The 18,011-nt window shown below is 35.7% G+C and overlaps 1 protein-coding gene across 3 annotated transcripts in view; it reads left to right on the top strand.

Annotated features, from left to right (window-relative positions):
- Positions 1 to 17,635, top strand: part of FASTKD2 (FASTK mitochondrial RNA regulator 2) — a 31,316-nt gene extending 13,681 nt beyond the window's left edge. For all 3 annotated transcript variants that reach the window (XM_087949466.1, XM_026673191.2, XM_026673190.2), the window contains exons 4-12: positions 968 to 1,076; positions 2,072 to 2,195; positions 2,935 to 3,074; positions 4,785 to 4,957; positions 9,091 to 9,254; positions 12,460 to 12,675; positions 14,036 to 14,123; positions 14,712 to 14,826; positions 15,848 to 17,635. In XM_087949466.1, the coding sequence (XP_087805592.1) occupies positions 968 to 1,076; positions 2,072 to 2,195; positions 2,935 to 3,074; positions 4,785 to 4,957; positions 9,091 to 9,254; positions 12,460 to 12,675; positions 14,036 to 14,123; positions 14,712 to 14,826; positions 15,848 to 15,934 (1,216 nt within the window). In that variant the 3' untranslated portion in view covers positions 15,935 to 17,635. The remainder of the gene's footprint in view (positions 1 to 967; positions 1,077 to 2,071; positions 2,196 to 2,934; positions 3,075 to 4,784; positions 4,958 to 9,090; positions 9,255 to 12,459; positions 12,676 to 14,035; positions 14,124 to 14,711; positions 14,827 to 15,847) is intronic.
- Positions 17,636 to 18,011: the final 376 nt, after the last annotated feature.

Here is an 18,011-nt window from a genome sequence, read left to right as displayed (position 1 = left end):
TGCTTGTGTAAACCAGGTATATGACACAAAAGTACCGTATTTTTCACACTATAAGACACGCTCCCCCCCTCCCACTAAAGTGGGAGGAAATGTCTGTGTGGCTTATAGAGTGAATATTGCGGTGGGGGAGGGAGGTTGGTGTGGCGATGCCAGCAGGGAACGCTGGTGCCTTTGCTGTCAAGCTGCTGATTGGTAGTTGGATCGGCCTCCTGGAATACCGCCGATCAGCTATTCTAGGCGGCGAAGATCACCACCGCCCATTCGCTGCTGCCCATTTGCCTCCGCCGATCTCCACCACCCGATCATCGCCAATGGGCAGTGACAGCAAGCGGACGGCGATAGGCGGTGATGGTCATCCCCACTGCCTTTAACAGTTTATCAGCAGTATTCTGAGAGGCCCATCCAACCTAATCAGCTGCTTGGCAGCGAAGGCTCCAGCATTTCCTGGTGGCAGCGGCAGCTTAGCTCAGTTGACTGGTGGTGGGCGCAACAGAGTGGAGCCCTGACAAGCCATGTGCTGGGGCTACAATAACGTGCTGAACTGACCAGGCTGTTTGCTCTTTGCTGCAAGGATGCTAGCCAGATGAATACCAGATAGATGCTGGGAGGCAGAGACAGATTTTTCCCCCCTTGTTTTCTTCCTCCAAAGCTAATTTGCATCTTATAGTGCGAAAAATACGGTAATTGAAGGAAATATACAACACTGGCAACTTATCCAAGTGTGACAAACAGACAGGTTTAGGAGATGCTGTAGAAATTTCCAATCCACAATTGTGTATAGTAAATCTAGCAAATTAGCTGTAGTTTTAATTTAATCTTCCTAATGCTTAAATGCATTTTGTTTCAATTGGAAGATGTATAGTATCAGTCTTTGTGTATGTGTGTAAAGCACATGCATACAATGATACCTGCTCCATTAGTTTATGTCCATTATATATTGTTTTTCTAAGTTTTTTTATCTTAATAGGTTACTTTTACAAGACAAAGTCCACAAAATATCAAACGTGTTTGTATTGCAAACCATAATGCGTAGTATCGGGAAGGATGTACCACTGACACTTAAGAAAAATTTGGAGGTAAAAAATACTATTCTTTCATCTGTAAATTCAATTATTGCATTAATTTGTATAAATATACATGCAGGTATCATTGCTTTTATCATCACAGAGTAAAAAATCATTTTAAGAGCTATGAATGTCGCTATGAATCATGAAATATAGTAAAGAGCCTGATTAACTTACCTATCTTTGATTATTTCTGCCTTTCCAGAAAAATCAGCTATGCAAGAGGTATGACAGGTCTCTGGGTACTGCTCTACCAAGAAGTCTGTTTTTGTCATAGCACCTGCTCTCTAGAACAGCATCCCCCCCCCCCCAAAAAAAAAGAAAATGTAGTAGCTCCCACACAGATAATTTTCCAGAAGTCTTTCAACGTTTAGCTATTCTCACAGGCCTTAGAACAGGGTGTTTGTTGAATCCTGTTTTACTTAATATTTATAGTATTTTTTGGGGTGACCATGATCTGTTTTTCTATTTTATTTCCTGCTTTTTTATGTGAGCTGCCCAGACTGAGTTTGGAGTAAGTTGAACTCTATAAAATAAATAAATAAATAAATATTACATATTAATCCTTACAGCTGTGATGCAACAGAAGTGATTTCATTATTTCCGTGTTCATTTTTTTACAAGAACTTTGATAGAAGAAACATATTTTTATTTATTTGATTTATATGGCTGTCCATCTCATCACAGCAATTCCAGACGGCTAACCATATATATATAAATATAATACAAATAAATATCAAAATAACAGCACAAGTAAGTTTAAAGACTAAAAAAACATAATTATGAAATCATCATAACTATATAGAAAATCAAAAATAGGTATTCAGGTGTAAATGGCATTTTAAATAACAAAAATGAAGTTGTTGATTACTTTTTCAAAACTTGAAATCTTCAAATCAAAAGTAGGAGAAAGATATTTATTAACTCTGTGATAACAAACAATTTTATAATGTTTCTCTTGTAAGCCAATGATACTTCTGGCTAATTTGAAATTTATTTCAATTTAGAACAAGATGTTGAATCTGATGGGTCACTTTACAGTTCCAAATGCTTTTCAAATGTTCAGGGTATTGGGTGAAATGGACTATCTCTCTGTTCCAATCCTGAATAATTGTAGTAAGACTATAATAGGTAAGTCATGACAAATTTGCCATAAGACTTTACAGAGAAATATCTGCTTGTGAAGAGCAGAACAATAAAATAGGGAGTATATGTGGATTATGGTTGAACTGTTGAGTTCTTGGGGTTCTCTGAGCTTGATTGTTTTTCTGCAGATGTCCATAGCATCCTGTGATCAAGTGCCTGCAATTTGTAACATATTTTTTTGCCAAGAATGGGCATTTACTCCTGGTTTCTGGCAAAAAAAGGTCTGTTGCAGACATTGGGTTCACTTAACAACCAGCACAATTAAAACCATAATTTTGGGCTCAATTATGGTTGAAGACCACTTATATCTGGAAATTTCAGCCTTGGCTTATAGTTCATAAAACTAGACTTGTTCATAAAACTAGACTTTATAGTGAAAATTATAAGCTCAGAAAGATAATGCTTATACTACTTTAAAGCAGCAGAAGGGGCCTTTTGATTTTATTTAACAATAAGTAGTGGACATAGTAATGGCAATAGCACTTAGACTTATATACCTCTTCACAGTGCTTTACAGCCATCTCTGAGCGGTTTATAGAGTCAGCATATTGCCTCCAACAAACTGGGTCCTCATTTTACTGACCTCGGAAGGATGGAAGGCTGAATCATCCTCTGCTTCAGGATTGATCATGTCATTTCTTTTTAAAAACTCAAAGCACAAATGTTTTTACAAATGTTATCAACCAAGTGAATTTCAAATGTTAGTTTTCTTTGTATGCATTAGAAAACATTGAAGGAACTCAATTTTCGAACCTGCTAAATGTTTTGAAAACTGGCAAACAATTAAGATATCAAAATAGGACACTTTATTCTGCATTAGCTGATTATGCTGCATCAGTCTTCTATACATGGAACAGAAATGAGGTAAATATGTAGGATGTCACTATTTGTATTACTGGCATTCTCAGTAGTACATGAATAGTAGCACGGAATGTTAATATTAAATTTTATTTTAGATTCATGGTATTATTTAGGATAGTCCCTGTAACTGCAAATAAGAATGGAGAAAGGTGTTGCAATGTGGACAATATACTTAATCTGTCTATAATTTCACACAAATTATGCTGGACTATGAATAATGTGAATAAAAGGTTTTTGTTTCATCTACTTGATAAATAATACTAAGCTCTAAAAAGTTTAGAAATGTAGAATTGGTTTATTTGAAGAAGTTATCAGGAAAGTGACAATAGTTAGGAAAGATATAAATAAAAATTTAAATATAATAGGATTTCTTAACTGGATGGCTGGATTTAAATATGTTCAGTGGAATATGATGTTTTGTGGTCTAGTTATTTGGGACAGATTTCATTCTTCCATGTGTTTAGAAATACACTTGTCAGCGTTCCAGAAAAAACCACTCCAATTAAAAACTCCAAGACAGGCATTTTCTCAAAGTTTCCTTTTATTAGAGTAGTTATACTGGCACATCTGGGAAAACCTGAATCTGAAAAATCTGGGTTTTCCTCCAATAAGTAAAAATTTACAAATCCACCCCCTGCACCCATCATTTCATCACATGCCCCAATCACCATCCGTTCCAACTTGAGACATCCCCTCTACTTCTCCTCAGCCAGGTGCAGGAATAACATGACCTTGACTTTAAAGAAGAATGCTATTATGTCTAACCACATACACTCCATGAAATTCCCCCTCCCAACTTCCCACACAAGAATGTGGCAGCGTGGAAGCTTCTGGTGCTAATATGGCTTCCAAAGCTGACAACACTGGTACTTTGCCATCCAATTAAAAAAGGTCTCCAATGCAGCTCATGATTAGAAAATATAGTGACAATGAAATAATAAGTCCTTATAAAATTTCACCCCTCCACTAGTGATAAAACCAGAAAATATAACCAAATAGAAATAGATACATCTATTTCATTGTATACATGTTGAAATAATACTTATTAAGTTCTAAATAGAAGATAAATTTAGACTGTTTAATCTGACTCCCCAAGACAATTCTCTTCCATGTTACAATTGAGTTTCCAGTGAGGCTGGCAGTCAGTTGAAAAAGAAAAAAAAAGAGGGGGGGGGGAGAAGAGACACTGGATTGGCACTATATGTTCTGAACAGCAAATTGTAGGCACAATTCTTTCACATTCTCTAGGGGTATTTTCCCCAGCCATTTTGCTTTAAATTGGAAATCAATTTAAAGTAAATTAATGGTTATGCGGGCCAGGAATGCTTTATGAGTTGACAGGTTAGCTTGATGCATATCATAACTTCTTTCTGTATTATGAAAAATTACAATTTGGAAAGTCTTTAAGAAGTTTAAGAAGTTGGGCTTTAGAGAATGCAACCAGGCTATGCAACTTTGGTTTTAAATGATTTGTAGCAGATTAGTTTCATATTATTTCACAAAAGACAGAGTGGGGGAAATTTGCTCAAAAAGCTTAGAATAGAAAAAAGGATTGTGGAACAGGGATGCAGGAAAGCAAACAGTAATTTGTTTCTCTTTTCAGTTGTATATTCTCAGGCCCAACAACATTTTTGACTATTTTTTTAAAAAAATCCAATTAATACAGTTGTCTCAATATATACGTGTTACTTTAACTTCTCCTTTTGATTTCAGGTAATTCTGTTACTTTCAGCTTTTGGAAATCTTAGTATTCATCCAGTCCTACTAATGGATAAATTTCTGGAGGAAGTAATGCTTCACCCAGAATCTTTGAACCTGAAAGATGTTATAATTATTCTGCGAGCCTACTCTAATCTCAATCACTTCTCCAGCGTCCAAAACCAAGAGTAAGTTATTCTTTAGTAAATACTCATTTCAGAAATAATTTCTGATACATTTCTGGTCATTTGTGAATAATCTCAAATTTGCCACCAAATTAATATATAGAATTATTTAATGGTGTGAGTAGGTTCTCAAATTTTGGATTATCACAATCCAGTAAAGGATGTATATGATGATGCATTACGCCCCCGCCCCCCCAGGTAAAACAAAAAACAACATAAACATTTTAATTTTAATTTTCTTTTTGTTTGATTTTAACAAATGTTTGAAAGGGGAACCAAGTCAAAAGAGTAAAAAAGAAGCGAAAGGACAAAAATGAAGAGGAAAATAGAAAATAGATTTACAGGCTGTATAAAATTGAATAATGTTCATAATAACATTAGATATATGATGCATATAAATATGACCTTCCTTCATTCCCTCCCTTCTTCCTTCCCTTCCTTCCTTGAGATTTACAGGGTGCCTCAATGTGTTACAACTCTTGGTAGCTTACAAAATACAATATGAAATCTGATGGAATATATAATTAAAAGAGAGTCCAAGAAAAGTCAAAGTTACTTAACAAAGCAAAACATCTCTTAGGGGTCCACCACCCCTTCAAACCAGGAGCCAGGGTGTTACAACCAAATCAAATCCATATTTGGTAACTAATAGAGGTAGTTGATATAATAAGAATGGTCCATCAAAATAAACAATAGGAGTTTCTATCTAATAAGGAAAGTCTGTCATTATAACAAATCAGGCAAAATTTAATATTAGAAAAAGCCTTAAACCCCATTTTTTTGGACTTAGTCCTAGTAGTAGAAACAATATTTTTAATGTGAAGGGGGACCTGGCTTGGTCTGCATAATTCCTGAATCTGGGTTTCCCTTTCAGGGTAGCCTTCAGAGTAGCCTCTCATTCATCAGGAGAAAAGAGGAAAAGGCTCTTTCCTTGCCTGGGCTGCTCTAAGTATCCAGGTACTGTTGTTAAACTGCTGCTTACAGGGCATTGGCAGACTAAAACAAGTGGTAATGAACCTATGGCACGTGTGCAAGAGGTGGCACTCAGAGCCCTCTCTGTGGGCGGGCACACTGTCGCCCCGGCATAGCTCCAGCTCTGTCAGGCTCTTCTCTCCCCTCCCTCTCACTTTCTGCCAGGACAAGGACCCCACCCGCTAGGCTGCCCCACAAGATGCCTGATCCCACCGGGGCTGCACCAAATCCCTTCTCAAGCCCTTCACTTTCAGAGGAAAAGAACACCAAGGTCACAGGCCCGTCAGGCAGTGTCATAAACAGCCCTTGCTCAGCCAGGTCCTGAAGGCGAAGAGAGAGCAAGAGAGAGCTGGGCAACCTCATGCTTTGGTTACCAGGGGAGGTGGAAGTGCCTGAGGGGCATGGCCTTCTTCCAAAAGGGGCAGGGTCATGCCTCCAAGCTGCAGCTTTTTAAAGCCAATTTTTCCAATTTGCTGCCCATCTGAAAATAATATTAGGAAGGGGGAAAAAACATTGTTAGAATTAAATCCCTGCTCAGTTCTTTCAGGAAAGGGCCAAGGCATGGCTCTGTATTAAGCTCTGAGCCCTGAAGCTGCTGCTTGTGTTTTGCTTGTAACTACTTACCACGTTGGAAGACTCTACTATTGGTATTGTACAGTTTACTCATATTATTATGTATATAAAGAAGTTAATGAATCCTGCTGAATCAGTCATTTGTGTGTGCTTTTTGGATTTGATTTCTGCAATAAACTCTAACAAGATATGGTAATTATTTGGGGCTGGAATATTTTTTTGCAGAAACTGGAAAACTGGATATGCAAAACTCCCTGGGAACATTGCCTTAAAATGCTGAATTAAATGGGATATTTTGTCAATTAATGGGCTCAGCTCTTTTTTTAAAAATAAACTTTATTAATTTTACTATTAAAACAGATAAATAACACGTACATAAATGTGAAAGAGAAAAAAGAAATAAAGAAGAAAAAGTGAAAAAGAAAATTCAGAGACAATTAAAAAATGTTTCATCCTAGACAGTTTGTGGGACCTTCTTTTCAACCTTATTTTGTACCCTCAACTCTTTATAGTGTTCAATTTAATGAGCAATCAGTGATCTCACTGCCACTTGCAATTCATGCTCTATAGTAATCCTAACAGAAATGCAAACTAAATCATGTGTTAATTTGGGATATCAAGAAATTAATGGATTTTTTTTTCCAATTAATGGTGTGTTGTGTTAAGTTTTGATGTGGTTTTTCTGAGGCTCTCTCGTGTCTTAATTTGGCTACTGTGGTAAAGTCACCCCCGAATCTTGATTTAATTTGTAAATACGTACAACTACAAGCCTCATCCATATAGCACTCCTAAGTCATAAAGGGATTTTTTGGCTTGGCAAAGTCAACAAACTTGACTATTTTGAGCAAATCAGTTATGCAAACTATGACATGTTGCATGAACATGACATTAAACATATTCATTGGTGCAAGTTCTAGATTGGGATCATACTTCATATTAAGGCACAATAGAATTTGTAGTAGGTTGTGTTTCTTCAGACAGATTTGATGAAGCTGTTAACACAACCTGCCTAATAAGGTCTTCTATGTGCCCAGCATGTTGTACAAACTAAGCATTTTGGTCATTGCCAAGTGAGAATCTCAACAAAGTATATTAGAATCATAATTTACTCTCTGAAACAAAAGGAGGATGGATGGATTACTTCAGTTATCATCAATGACTCTGTGTAAAATGAATGGGAAGGCTGTGTTTGGTTTTGGGGTTCAAATCCTCTATTAATGTTGTCCAAATGTATTTGGGTACAGAGCTGACATAAGCAAGATTCCCTCTTTGAGGGAGATGGACAGTTCAGAATGCAAAAACATAATTAAATAAATTTATGGTTGAGGTGGGCTTGAAATTGTAAATATCAAAAGTTGTTTGTATCATTGAAAGCTCTGTTATTGTGTTTCTCTTTTAAGATGTTAATGTATGAGTTGTTTTTTCTAAACTAAAATCTCAATATACAGGCACTTTGTGATAAATAAATGGGTTGGGGGTTGCAGTTTGGGCACTCGATCTCTAAAAGGTTTGCCATCTTTGGGCTAAAGCCTGGAGGAAACTTCCCCAGCACTGCCCATAAGGGAACATATGCATCTGTCATTCAGAGATAGTTGCATAGGCATTCTTTTTATATGTCAGCAAATGTTAACGTTTCCTGCTTGAATGTGTCTTGCATTCTTCCTCCTCCCAGCAGGAAGTAGGAACCAATCAAAATGCAGGGTGCATATCTCCGCACAATGTGCAATTGGGATTCAGGAGGTGTTTGCGTTGGTCCATCTGTAGCCCTTTGCAACCTCTGCTTACCGATCAAGCCCTTTGCGGTATGCAATGATGGCTACAGGTGGTTGCGGTTAAGTGGTTGCAGTTAACTATAAATCAGTCTTAAGTGGCTTTTGGCTCCCTCTCTCACAGAGTCTCCATAAGCCTGGCTTTCTTTTAGTACCGGCCTTATGCTTGAATAACCTGTAAATCCCTTCCCCTCTGTAGATATTCTTTTTGCGGCATAAGTGTTGGGTCAAGTAGTCTATGCCCTTAAGGCATCATCATTCCTTCTTTGAAAATTAAATGTGTCTTTTTAAAAAGGATCGACATCACTCAGGCTTCATTCATCTTGCTCAAATATGCCAGGTTGGTTGGTTTACATTCACCACACATTTGCATCAGTGCATCAATGTGATAAATGTCCTATAAAAATCATGGGCAGTGCTGATGCTATTATAGTTTGCTTAACAACTGACTACCTGGATAAAAACAGATCATAGTCAAGTGCATTCCCTTTGAAAAATAATATTAAAAATTGAGATATAATTATTATTTATAAAACTACTATAATACAAGTATTCTTAATTTGAAAGGTAATTACAAATACATAATTTGTTCTAGAAGAGATGCTAATACTAAACAAATCTGAACATGATGGATGAGCTATGCATTTGCTTTTGCTTGTGGAAGAAAGTTCCTATTGCAAAATAGCGATATGTAGACATTTTCCTAATTTATTTCATGAATATTCAGCTGTGAGTATATATGTATGTATATAAACCCCAAGTATTTGTAGATTTATTTGGCCTATTGGGAATTTATATATTTGTTTACCTCCATTTTTAAAGGTTTCTTGACTCTCTGAATAGTATATTGAATAAACATCTACATGAGATTGATAATATGGATTTACTAAGAGCTGTATATTCATTCTGTCTTGCTGGATATCTCCCCAAACTTGCTCTTAATCAACTGCTTCAAGAGGAAATTATCAGTGATCTAGTAAAATCAGGTTAGAGATTAATTTTTTTATTTTTTATTTTTAATCTGTGTTGATCATATCTATTTAATTTTCTGTGAAGATAAGCTAACATATATAAATTTGTTGTATAATAAAAGGTAAATGAAATACCCACTTTCGGTTTTATACTATTACCCATATTTCTTTCAAAATGATCAGTTTAGTATTGCACTGTTCATTAGTATACTAAAATCTGTATCATGGTGATGTCTTTATTGGAACTTCTTAAAGACCACAGAAATTCAATGAACCTAGCAAGGAAGTGTAGCATATAGCAGAGAATCAGGTATGGCCTTGAGAAACAGGGCAGAAGTGTACCCTAGTGGGAGAAGCCTGAAGCCATTGGCTGGAGGCTTTCCTGGGAGAAGAGAAGACTAAGATAAATGAATGTCCTTTACCCCAAAACCCAAGGCAAACAGGATCAGAGAGAGACAGCTGTTAGATCCTAGGAGCCCTTGAGGAAGCCTTAGACTGGAAGGGGCTGATCATGCAGTGTCAATGCAGAGCGATGCCAATTGAGGCCCAAAACTCCATGAATTAGGGCTTTAAGTACACACAAAATAATTCAGTCAATTCCCTTCTTATCCTTCTCTCAGTGAAAAACAAAGGGGGAAGGATGAGAAAGATGGAGCAAAATGTTTGAGCAACCAGGGGGTTTTCTATTAGCAAATATCTCTGGGAGACAGGTAGAAAAAGTAAGATATTGGGAAATTTGGACCCTCTGGTATAAATAGTTGTGATTTTCCCCTAACTGTTATAAAAATACCTATACAAAATAAAAGATCTCTCCCCCCAAAAAGCCACCTCAATTTTTCTGAAGTGATCATCCTGCTTAAAGATAGACTCATCCCACTGTATAAAAAAAAAAAAAAGTCACACCATGACAGAGAAGCAGGATGATGAGAGGAAAAACTGCGAGATTTCAGGGAAACATGAAGGGACATTAACTGCTGACTGTTTCCTCTTGTTCCACGACTCTTGAAAAATATAATTTAACCGTTCGTTAAAACATAATTGATAAGCAAGAAATTTTATGTATCCCTTCTATACATTTTGAACCTAGGGGAAGAAATATTCTTCTCTTGAGGCATTGTCCCTAACTGGAAGAAAGATCCCTGGATTCCTGCTTAATCTAAAGAGGTTGGCTGCTCAACTGACAGTCTGATTAATTATAAGTCAATCTGAAATTGAACCAAAAGAAGCATTAAACTTTGAGCTACTCATTTTAATTCAATCTATAAGCTTTGTAGCCAAGTATACTTAAAGTTGAAACACTTGGACACACTGTGGATCCGAGGCAAGAGGAAATTAAAGAGCATGATGTTTGAATCTCATGAGAACAGTCCAAGCTCTTGAAAAGAAGAAATAACGTCTCAAGCTGAGATAATTCAGATCCAAAGCCAAAGCAGGAAAAATAGTTTTGAATCTTTCTTCAAGTACAAGATCCACTAGTGTCCCTTATGAGGAAGGAAAAGTGGCCAGGCTGATGTACGTAGAATTTAAATTGAGGAGAGGTCTGGTGGGCAAATAGGTTGTTTGTGCAAATTAAGTTTGCATGAGACAGATTACTATTTTATCAGTTAATGGTTATAATTGTGTCTGGTGAGATGTTCCGGGATTTTCTGAAACTTTGATGTATGTGAGTTCAACAATTTCTGGTCAACAGTGCTGCTAAAGACCTCCTTTTTCAAAACAGTCTTGAGATAGATGTCTTAGCATGTATGTATGTATGAAAGTTTGTAACATCCTGCATAATGTGATGTTTGTGTGTCTATTGTATACTTTTGCAGCAACAACTTGTTCTGTGGATAGTATAGGCTGTGGTTGATGGTGGGACTAGTCCTGCAGTTTTCTTGGCAAGAATGCCTGGTAGAAGAACAGCTGGAACCTGTTTCCGATGTGTGCATGCGCAAAGCTGCCAGGAGAAGGAAACATTACGGAACAAGGGTCAACTCAGGAGTAAAGGCACAGTGGATGGTGAATGGCCCCTCCCATAGGCAATAAAGAGGAGCGAAAGGAGAGGGTTTTGCAGGAGACAGTTAGTTCATTTAATTAGTATGAAGATCTGTTTGTGACTCTCAGAGACTCTTTTGCCAAGTATTTTCTTGTAAAGCATTGCGCTTGGAAGATGTCGGCCTGGCAGCTCTCCAAGCCTGATAAGGTCTGTGATTGTAAATTCACTCTTGAAAGACTTTGCTGGATATGAATGATAGGAAATCACATTAGCCTAATAAAAAGGGGTTTTGTCGGGACAAAGAGTCTGCTTTGTGATTTTGTGAAGCCTAGGTCAAAACAACTATATACAGGTTGTCCTTGATTTATGACCACAGTAGAGCCCAAAATTTCTGTTGCTAAGCAAAATATTTGTTAAGTGAATTTTGCCCCATTTTACGACCTTTCTTGTCACAGTTGTTAAGTGAGTCTCTGCAGTTGATATGTAAGTAACCTGGTTGTTAAGTGAATCTGGTTTCCCCATTGACTTTGCAAAAGTTGATCAAATGACCTTGGGATACTGCAATGGTCATATATATGAACCAAATGCCAAACATCTGAATTTTGATCACATGATTATGGGCAAAGGTCATAACTGTCATAAGTCACTTTTTCTAGTGCTGTTGTAATTTTGAACAGTCACTAAATGAACTGTTGTACATCTAGGACTACCCATACTAGTATATAAGAGGAATACACGGTACCTTAAACAAATGAATAAGTAGATGTTAACATTTTATTAAGCAGTCAAGTTCAAATATGTATTCTCTTTCTCCCTCAACAGCAGTTTCCTTATGAATGTGGGGAGTTTAAATTTCAGCTTTTCAACTATGCCATTGGCCAAGCACATTTACTTCTGTTATGTTTTGTTCTATTCTGTGTTTTGGAAACAAAATTAAGTATGTATTTAAAAAAGAAATTAGAGAGGATTCCTGGCAAGTTTGTCTTTGTAATTATAGTAAGGATTTAGTTGTATTCAAGGCATTGAAAACCACTAAGCATACTTGAAAGTTATTAGGGAAGAAACTGAGGATGCAGTTTGGAAGTTTCCCAAAGGCTTACAGAATTGAACAAATCTCCAGCATTTCATTCCTAAATCTGAAAACCTTTTTTTTTTCTTTCTTAGGCAAAATATGCATGTTTTTATTCAAGCAGATACAGAGTTCATTGGCTAACAGTTTTCCTTTTAATTTTTTTTATATAGAAATCAGTTTAAGTATGTTGTCTGCAATAAATGTTTGTCTAGAACTTGATGGAAATTCTTCCACAACATCAACAATTTTATCAGAGAAATTGTCATCGTTACCAAAGAAAATACTTGATCTTAGTTATCCTGAAATACAGGAAGCCCTGCTTACGCTTTTGGAAAATGAAAATTTGTTCCAGACAAATGTACAATTGACTCAAGGTTATTGCTTAGGTATGAAATGTCACAGTGTTGTTATTGTTCAATATGGAGCATTTGCTTTGAAGCTTGAACCAGATGCTTACCTATTGCTATTCAAAGCATTTACTGATTTTTTCCACATATAAAACCCTGCTGCGACTAAAATCCAGGTTACTTGCCTACTGCCCTATACCTATCAGTACTGTGATCATATGTACTTTATTTTTAAGGACAATTCTTTATTTCAGAAAGTTGTCCTTTACATTTATTCATTTTTCAACTGCTACTTTTGTCCTTTTTGATCATTTAACTTTTACTATACAAATGGTCCCACTTAATGCACAGCCTTTCACACATGAAAAATATGAAAATTGAATTGTCTTTTTAAAAATAAATTTACATTTATTTATTTAAAAATAAATAATTTTAAAGAAATTTTTATTAGAATATGTGCTTTTGTAGAGTTTTCTTGGTTTTACAAAGCAAAACAATAAACACAAAACATTTAAAAATACCCAGCTGAATCTTTCAGGTTTGCCCTTTATTTTTTGCAAGAAAATATGTTCACTATAGAGATAACTAACCATTTAAGACATAAAAATAAAATACATATAAACAGAAATGGCTAAAGTACACGTTACTTGCCTACTGCCCTGTGTCTATGAGGGGAAGCGTCTGGCTATCTCTTCTTCCTCACTTTAAAGGGAGATGAACCCAGAAGCTGGCCTTTTCTATGGTTATTCCATTTAAATGCACTTTTCATTTGGCAAAGCAACTAAAAGCTTGTGAGAGAGCATTGGGATTAAGTGATTCACTTTCAGTCATTATTTTTGTGATGCTAGCTTTGAGCTGTTGTTTATTATTGCCTTGATCTAGCCCTACCCTCACAAATACAAAATATCAAGCATAATATTATAAAATATAATGAAATAAAAACAGCAGTTAATAGGGCAATCATGCTTATATATAGATTTTAAAAGAAATCTAAAATTCCTTTTAAGAGAAAATTTGTTTACAGTTTTAAAAAATTGATTTAAAGTTTTCATGTTAATAAAAATACAATTGTATCACCTGTCCTTTCTCACTGATAGTATGTATTCTGTTTCCATGCTTACATAGCCTCATTGCTTCAACATGCGGAATAATTCACTGCTGAAACCTTACTAATTGGGAAAAAATTTTGTCCAAACTTCAATTGTTTATAATCAATTGTGATTTTTTTTCTCCATAAATACAGAATGGTATTTCTCTTTATTGATGTTAGTAATACAAATGTAACTTTAATAATTTGCATTTAGTATGTTATTCAAATACATTTTTTCTTGTATTATTTTGAGAAATTGTGAATGTATACCTTTATAAAAACATAATGTTTGATTTTTTTTTTTTTTAGATTTTGAAATTTTAATGGATACAAACCGAAAAATAGCATTGAGAAGCACAGAAGCAGATCAGCTGAAAGGGGATCCCAACCTCAAAAGGTTTTTTTTATCTGAGTGCATGTTTTACTTAGTTGTTGTTCAATAGGCTGAATTTCCAGGCATAATTGTTTAGATGTCATGATCTGCAGAGAAATAAACTTCATTTATTTCTCTGTGCAGACATCCCTATTTGAAGGGCAAAATGTACATGTGGGCACACTTAAAGAATCCATGTTATTTCCTGGGATTGAGCAGGTGCCCTCTGTACCTGCTGTATGATCTTTGGAAAATAGAGGTACATTTAATGTGTACATGCAAGAGTTCATTAGAACGATCTCTCTTTATCTTTTTAAACTATCATTCTAAAGGCAGTAGGTTTATAGCAGGGCTATGGGCATTCAGCCTTTAAATGACAGCAGTGTAAAGCAGAAGGTACTACACAGAAAGAGATGGAGACATGTTTAACTGAAACACACACATGCATAAATCACACAATGTACATATGCAGGTAGAACAGGCTTTGGTTACAATTATTCAAATGAAGAGCCTTTTGAATTTTCACCCTTATTTTGCTGTATTGATATTTCTGCAGACTGCTATAATTAACTATGTTATTATTATAGGCATTTATCTTGTCATTTTTTGCAGGATAGCAGTGCTGTGCCCACCTGCAAGTGCTTTCTCAAATCCCTCACGACACCCAAAAGGCAGGTTGGCAATGAAAATAAGACATTTAAATCGACTGGGATACCAAGTTATATTGGTAAGAAAACATACTGTTGAAATTATTAAGGGAGAATAATATTAGAACTTGTTCTTCCTTTTAAAGAGCAAAAGGGATACATCAGGAGCAACGAGTTCAAAAATTAATGACTTCTGCAGTTTACTCATCTATGTCACTAAGCAGAAAAAAATTAAAATTTTTGAGATCTTTTATTCAAAGTCTTTGTATAAATTTTAATCAAAAGGCTTAGTGGGTATAAGTATCTTATTTTATATTAATGTGTATGTTGACTCTTTTAGCTCAATATTACAGTATATATACATCTGCTACAGTGCTGCAAGTTGCTGCATGGGTCAATTTCTGGATCCACAGAGTGATCCTAGAATTTTTTTCTTCTTCTTCATGCAGAGTATGTTCTGTATCATCAACTTAGAGCCCATTTTCAAGTCCAAAGTATTGATATTGCTTGGTAACATAAAATATCACTTTAGAACGTAGCTTGAAAGTATTATTCCTTGAACTTTGTGTTAAAACAATTGCAGTGAAAGCAGAGTCTTCTGGCACCTTAGAGATTAAACAATGCCAATGTTCATCTCTTGGGGTGAACATCTGGTGCATATAGTGTGAATTGAATTTGGCAGGTACTTCCATTACTTCTGCTTTTAGTATTTCTGTGCAACCAGTCAACATCAAAGGAGAATCTAATGTAGAATCTACAGAGTAATAATTAGATTAAATTGTATATATTTTGTATAAATTGTATATATTAAATTGTATATATTAAATTGTGAATATTTACAGTGATCCCTCACAAAGCCATGACTATTCTTACACATCTTGGCAATAATTAATTAACACTTATACTGTTCCTTGATAAACTAAAACCCCTCTGGTAGGTTCTTTGGTTCAGCAATGGCCCCTTTAAGGTTAGTGGTAGAATGTACTCACAAGCTCCAATATTCCCCATCTTGGTTCATTATGATTATCTTTAATATAAGCTTTGTGCTAATTTACAGTTAATTCTTTTCTATTCTTTTTTGTTGTTGTCGTCATCATCAAGGTTTCCTACAAGGAATTCCAAAAGCTGGAGAAAGACGAGGCAGTTTTGTTCTTCAAAAGACAAATATTTTTGGCAGAAAACATTTAGCATCTGAATGAAGTACTCAAGATGACTGTATTTAGAGCATATTTGTGAAATGAGTTTCTGGAAGCAAGTCCAGCTGAGTTCAATGAGATTTGGGTTTTGAATATTAAATCATAGTAATTGTTGCTACTTTTGTAGTTCAAGAAAAAATATCTGAATAAGATTCCTTAATAATCCTGTCTCTCAAATTCATATTTCTCCTGAAAATGAAGAAGGACATATGTATATGACTGCAAGTATATTTACCATACCCAGTGGATGCTAACTATTGAGTAGGAATAAAAAATCATATTGTTTTCATTCTCAATAAGAACTTGATTGCATAATAATTTAATGGCTTGCATATGAATATAAGTATTTTGTTCCTCTAGCTTCATATTTATTTATCAGGTGCCATTTTGAAGATCAACTGTAAAATAATCAGGAATATTTGTGTTTTTAAAATGTTTTGGAAGAAATTATTTGGACCTGTTAGATTACAGTTTCTAATACCCCCAGTCAAGCTGACTAGTGAAGACAGCCTAGGCCCATGATGGCGAACCTATGCCATGCGTGTCAGAAGTGGCACACAGAGCCATCTCCAGGCATGCCAGCCGTCACCCATTGCTCTTCTAGCTGGTTTTCACATGCGCGGGAATGCCGGAAACTGGAAGAGCAACTCCCCTGGTGCGCATGTGTGCGTCAGCCAGCTGCTCTTCATGCTCACTAGCCAGCTGCTCTTCGTGCATGCATGCACATTAGAAACCGGAAGAGCAGGTGGCTGGTGTGCATGTGCGCGCTGGAAAGCTAAGCTTCCGGTTTCCGGTGCTCCCACCAGCGTGTCAGGGAGCTGCTCTCCCAGGTTCCGGCACGCATGCTCCCGTTTCAGCACTAAGTCTGAAAAGGTTAACCGCCTAGGCTCTATTAAAGCTGAATCTGATAGTTTATGCCAGTGCATTTGTTTGTCCTACAGATGGTGCTATTTGCCTGGTCATAACTCATATTTAGGAAGAGTTCTGTATTGCTTTTGATTTAGCTTTACATAACTTTTGCTCCCACTAAGAAAAGTGCTAGATAACATTTGTTTTTCCATTTCTGCCTTAATAGAACTAAATTACTCAAAAATGTGTTTCTTGGGGAAAATTCAAATCTCTTATTTATTCTGAGTTAGGGCTGACCAACATGATTACAAATAATGTAAGTCTTACTCTGATTGCATCTAGAAAGACCAAGATGGATATAAAAAGATTAAAACATTCTTTCCACAGTGTTCAGATGACTTTTTGCACTGTTAAAAGTGCAATATTAGAGTGATCTAAATATAAAATATCCAAATAGTTTATTGAAACAAATAACAAAGCCCAGATGCAGGCACTAGAGTTTAATATATCACCAGCGAGATGGGCATACGTGTGTGTGTGTGTGTGTGTGTACATACATACATATATATGCATATGCATGCAGAAATAATGTTTCAAAAGCAATTCATATTCTACCCTGAACTTGCAGCAACAGATTAACCAAGGGATAATTAAAACTCTCATGGAAACTTAGTATTTGGATAAATTCCTTACTATTTCTGCTCTCCTTCATTTACCAATCTATCTTGCAGTATACTTATTTCAAAATAATCCATGTGAAATGTTTTGAGCACTCATAGGACTGTAATCCTTACAGGAATGCATCATATTGTATCCTGAATAAATATGTGTTGTTAAAAACTAATGTAGAACACTACACACATTTTTTCACTTGGGCAGCAAGGTTCAAACATCGATTTTCAGATGTGAACTCGTATTTTTACATTTCTAACTATTTTTTTTTTTGTTTATGAATACTCTTTAAAATGCAAACAGGCCTAACGTGGAAAAGTAGCCCAGATATTGTAGGTCTTATTTTTATTTTAAGAATATTTTGAGAAAAGTTATGTAAAATAATAAAATGATATCCAGAATATTCACTAAAAGAGTTTACATCTTTTCACCAGGCTAAGCAGAAGTAGTCCTTATCTTAGGACCACAAAATTGAACCCATTGAGCCCAAAATTTATGTTGCTAAGCGAGAAATTGGTTAAATGACTTTTGCCCCATTTTATGACTTT

Source organism: Notechis scutatus, chromosome 1, assembly GCF_049901735.1.
Source record: "Notechis scutatus isolate UNSWTSFEM ecotype Mainland chromosome 1, rNotScu1.2, whole genome shotgun sequence".
Taxonomy (NCBI): domain Eukaryota; kingdom Metazoa; phylum Chordata; class Lepidosauria; order Squamata; family Elapidae; genus Notechis; species Notechis scutatus.
The sequence above is the reverse complement of the archived record's forward strand: the minus strand, read 5'-3'. Positions and strand labels throughout refer to the sequence as shown.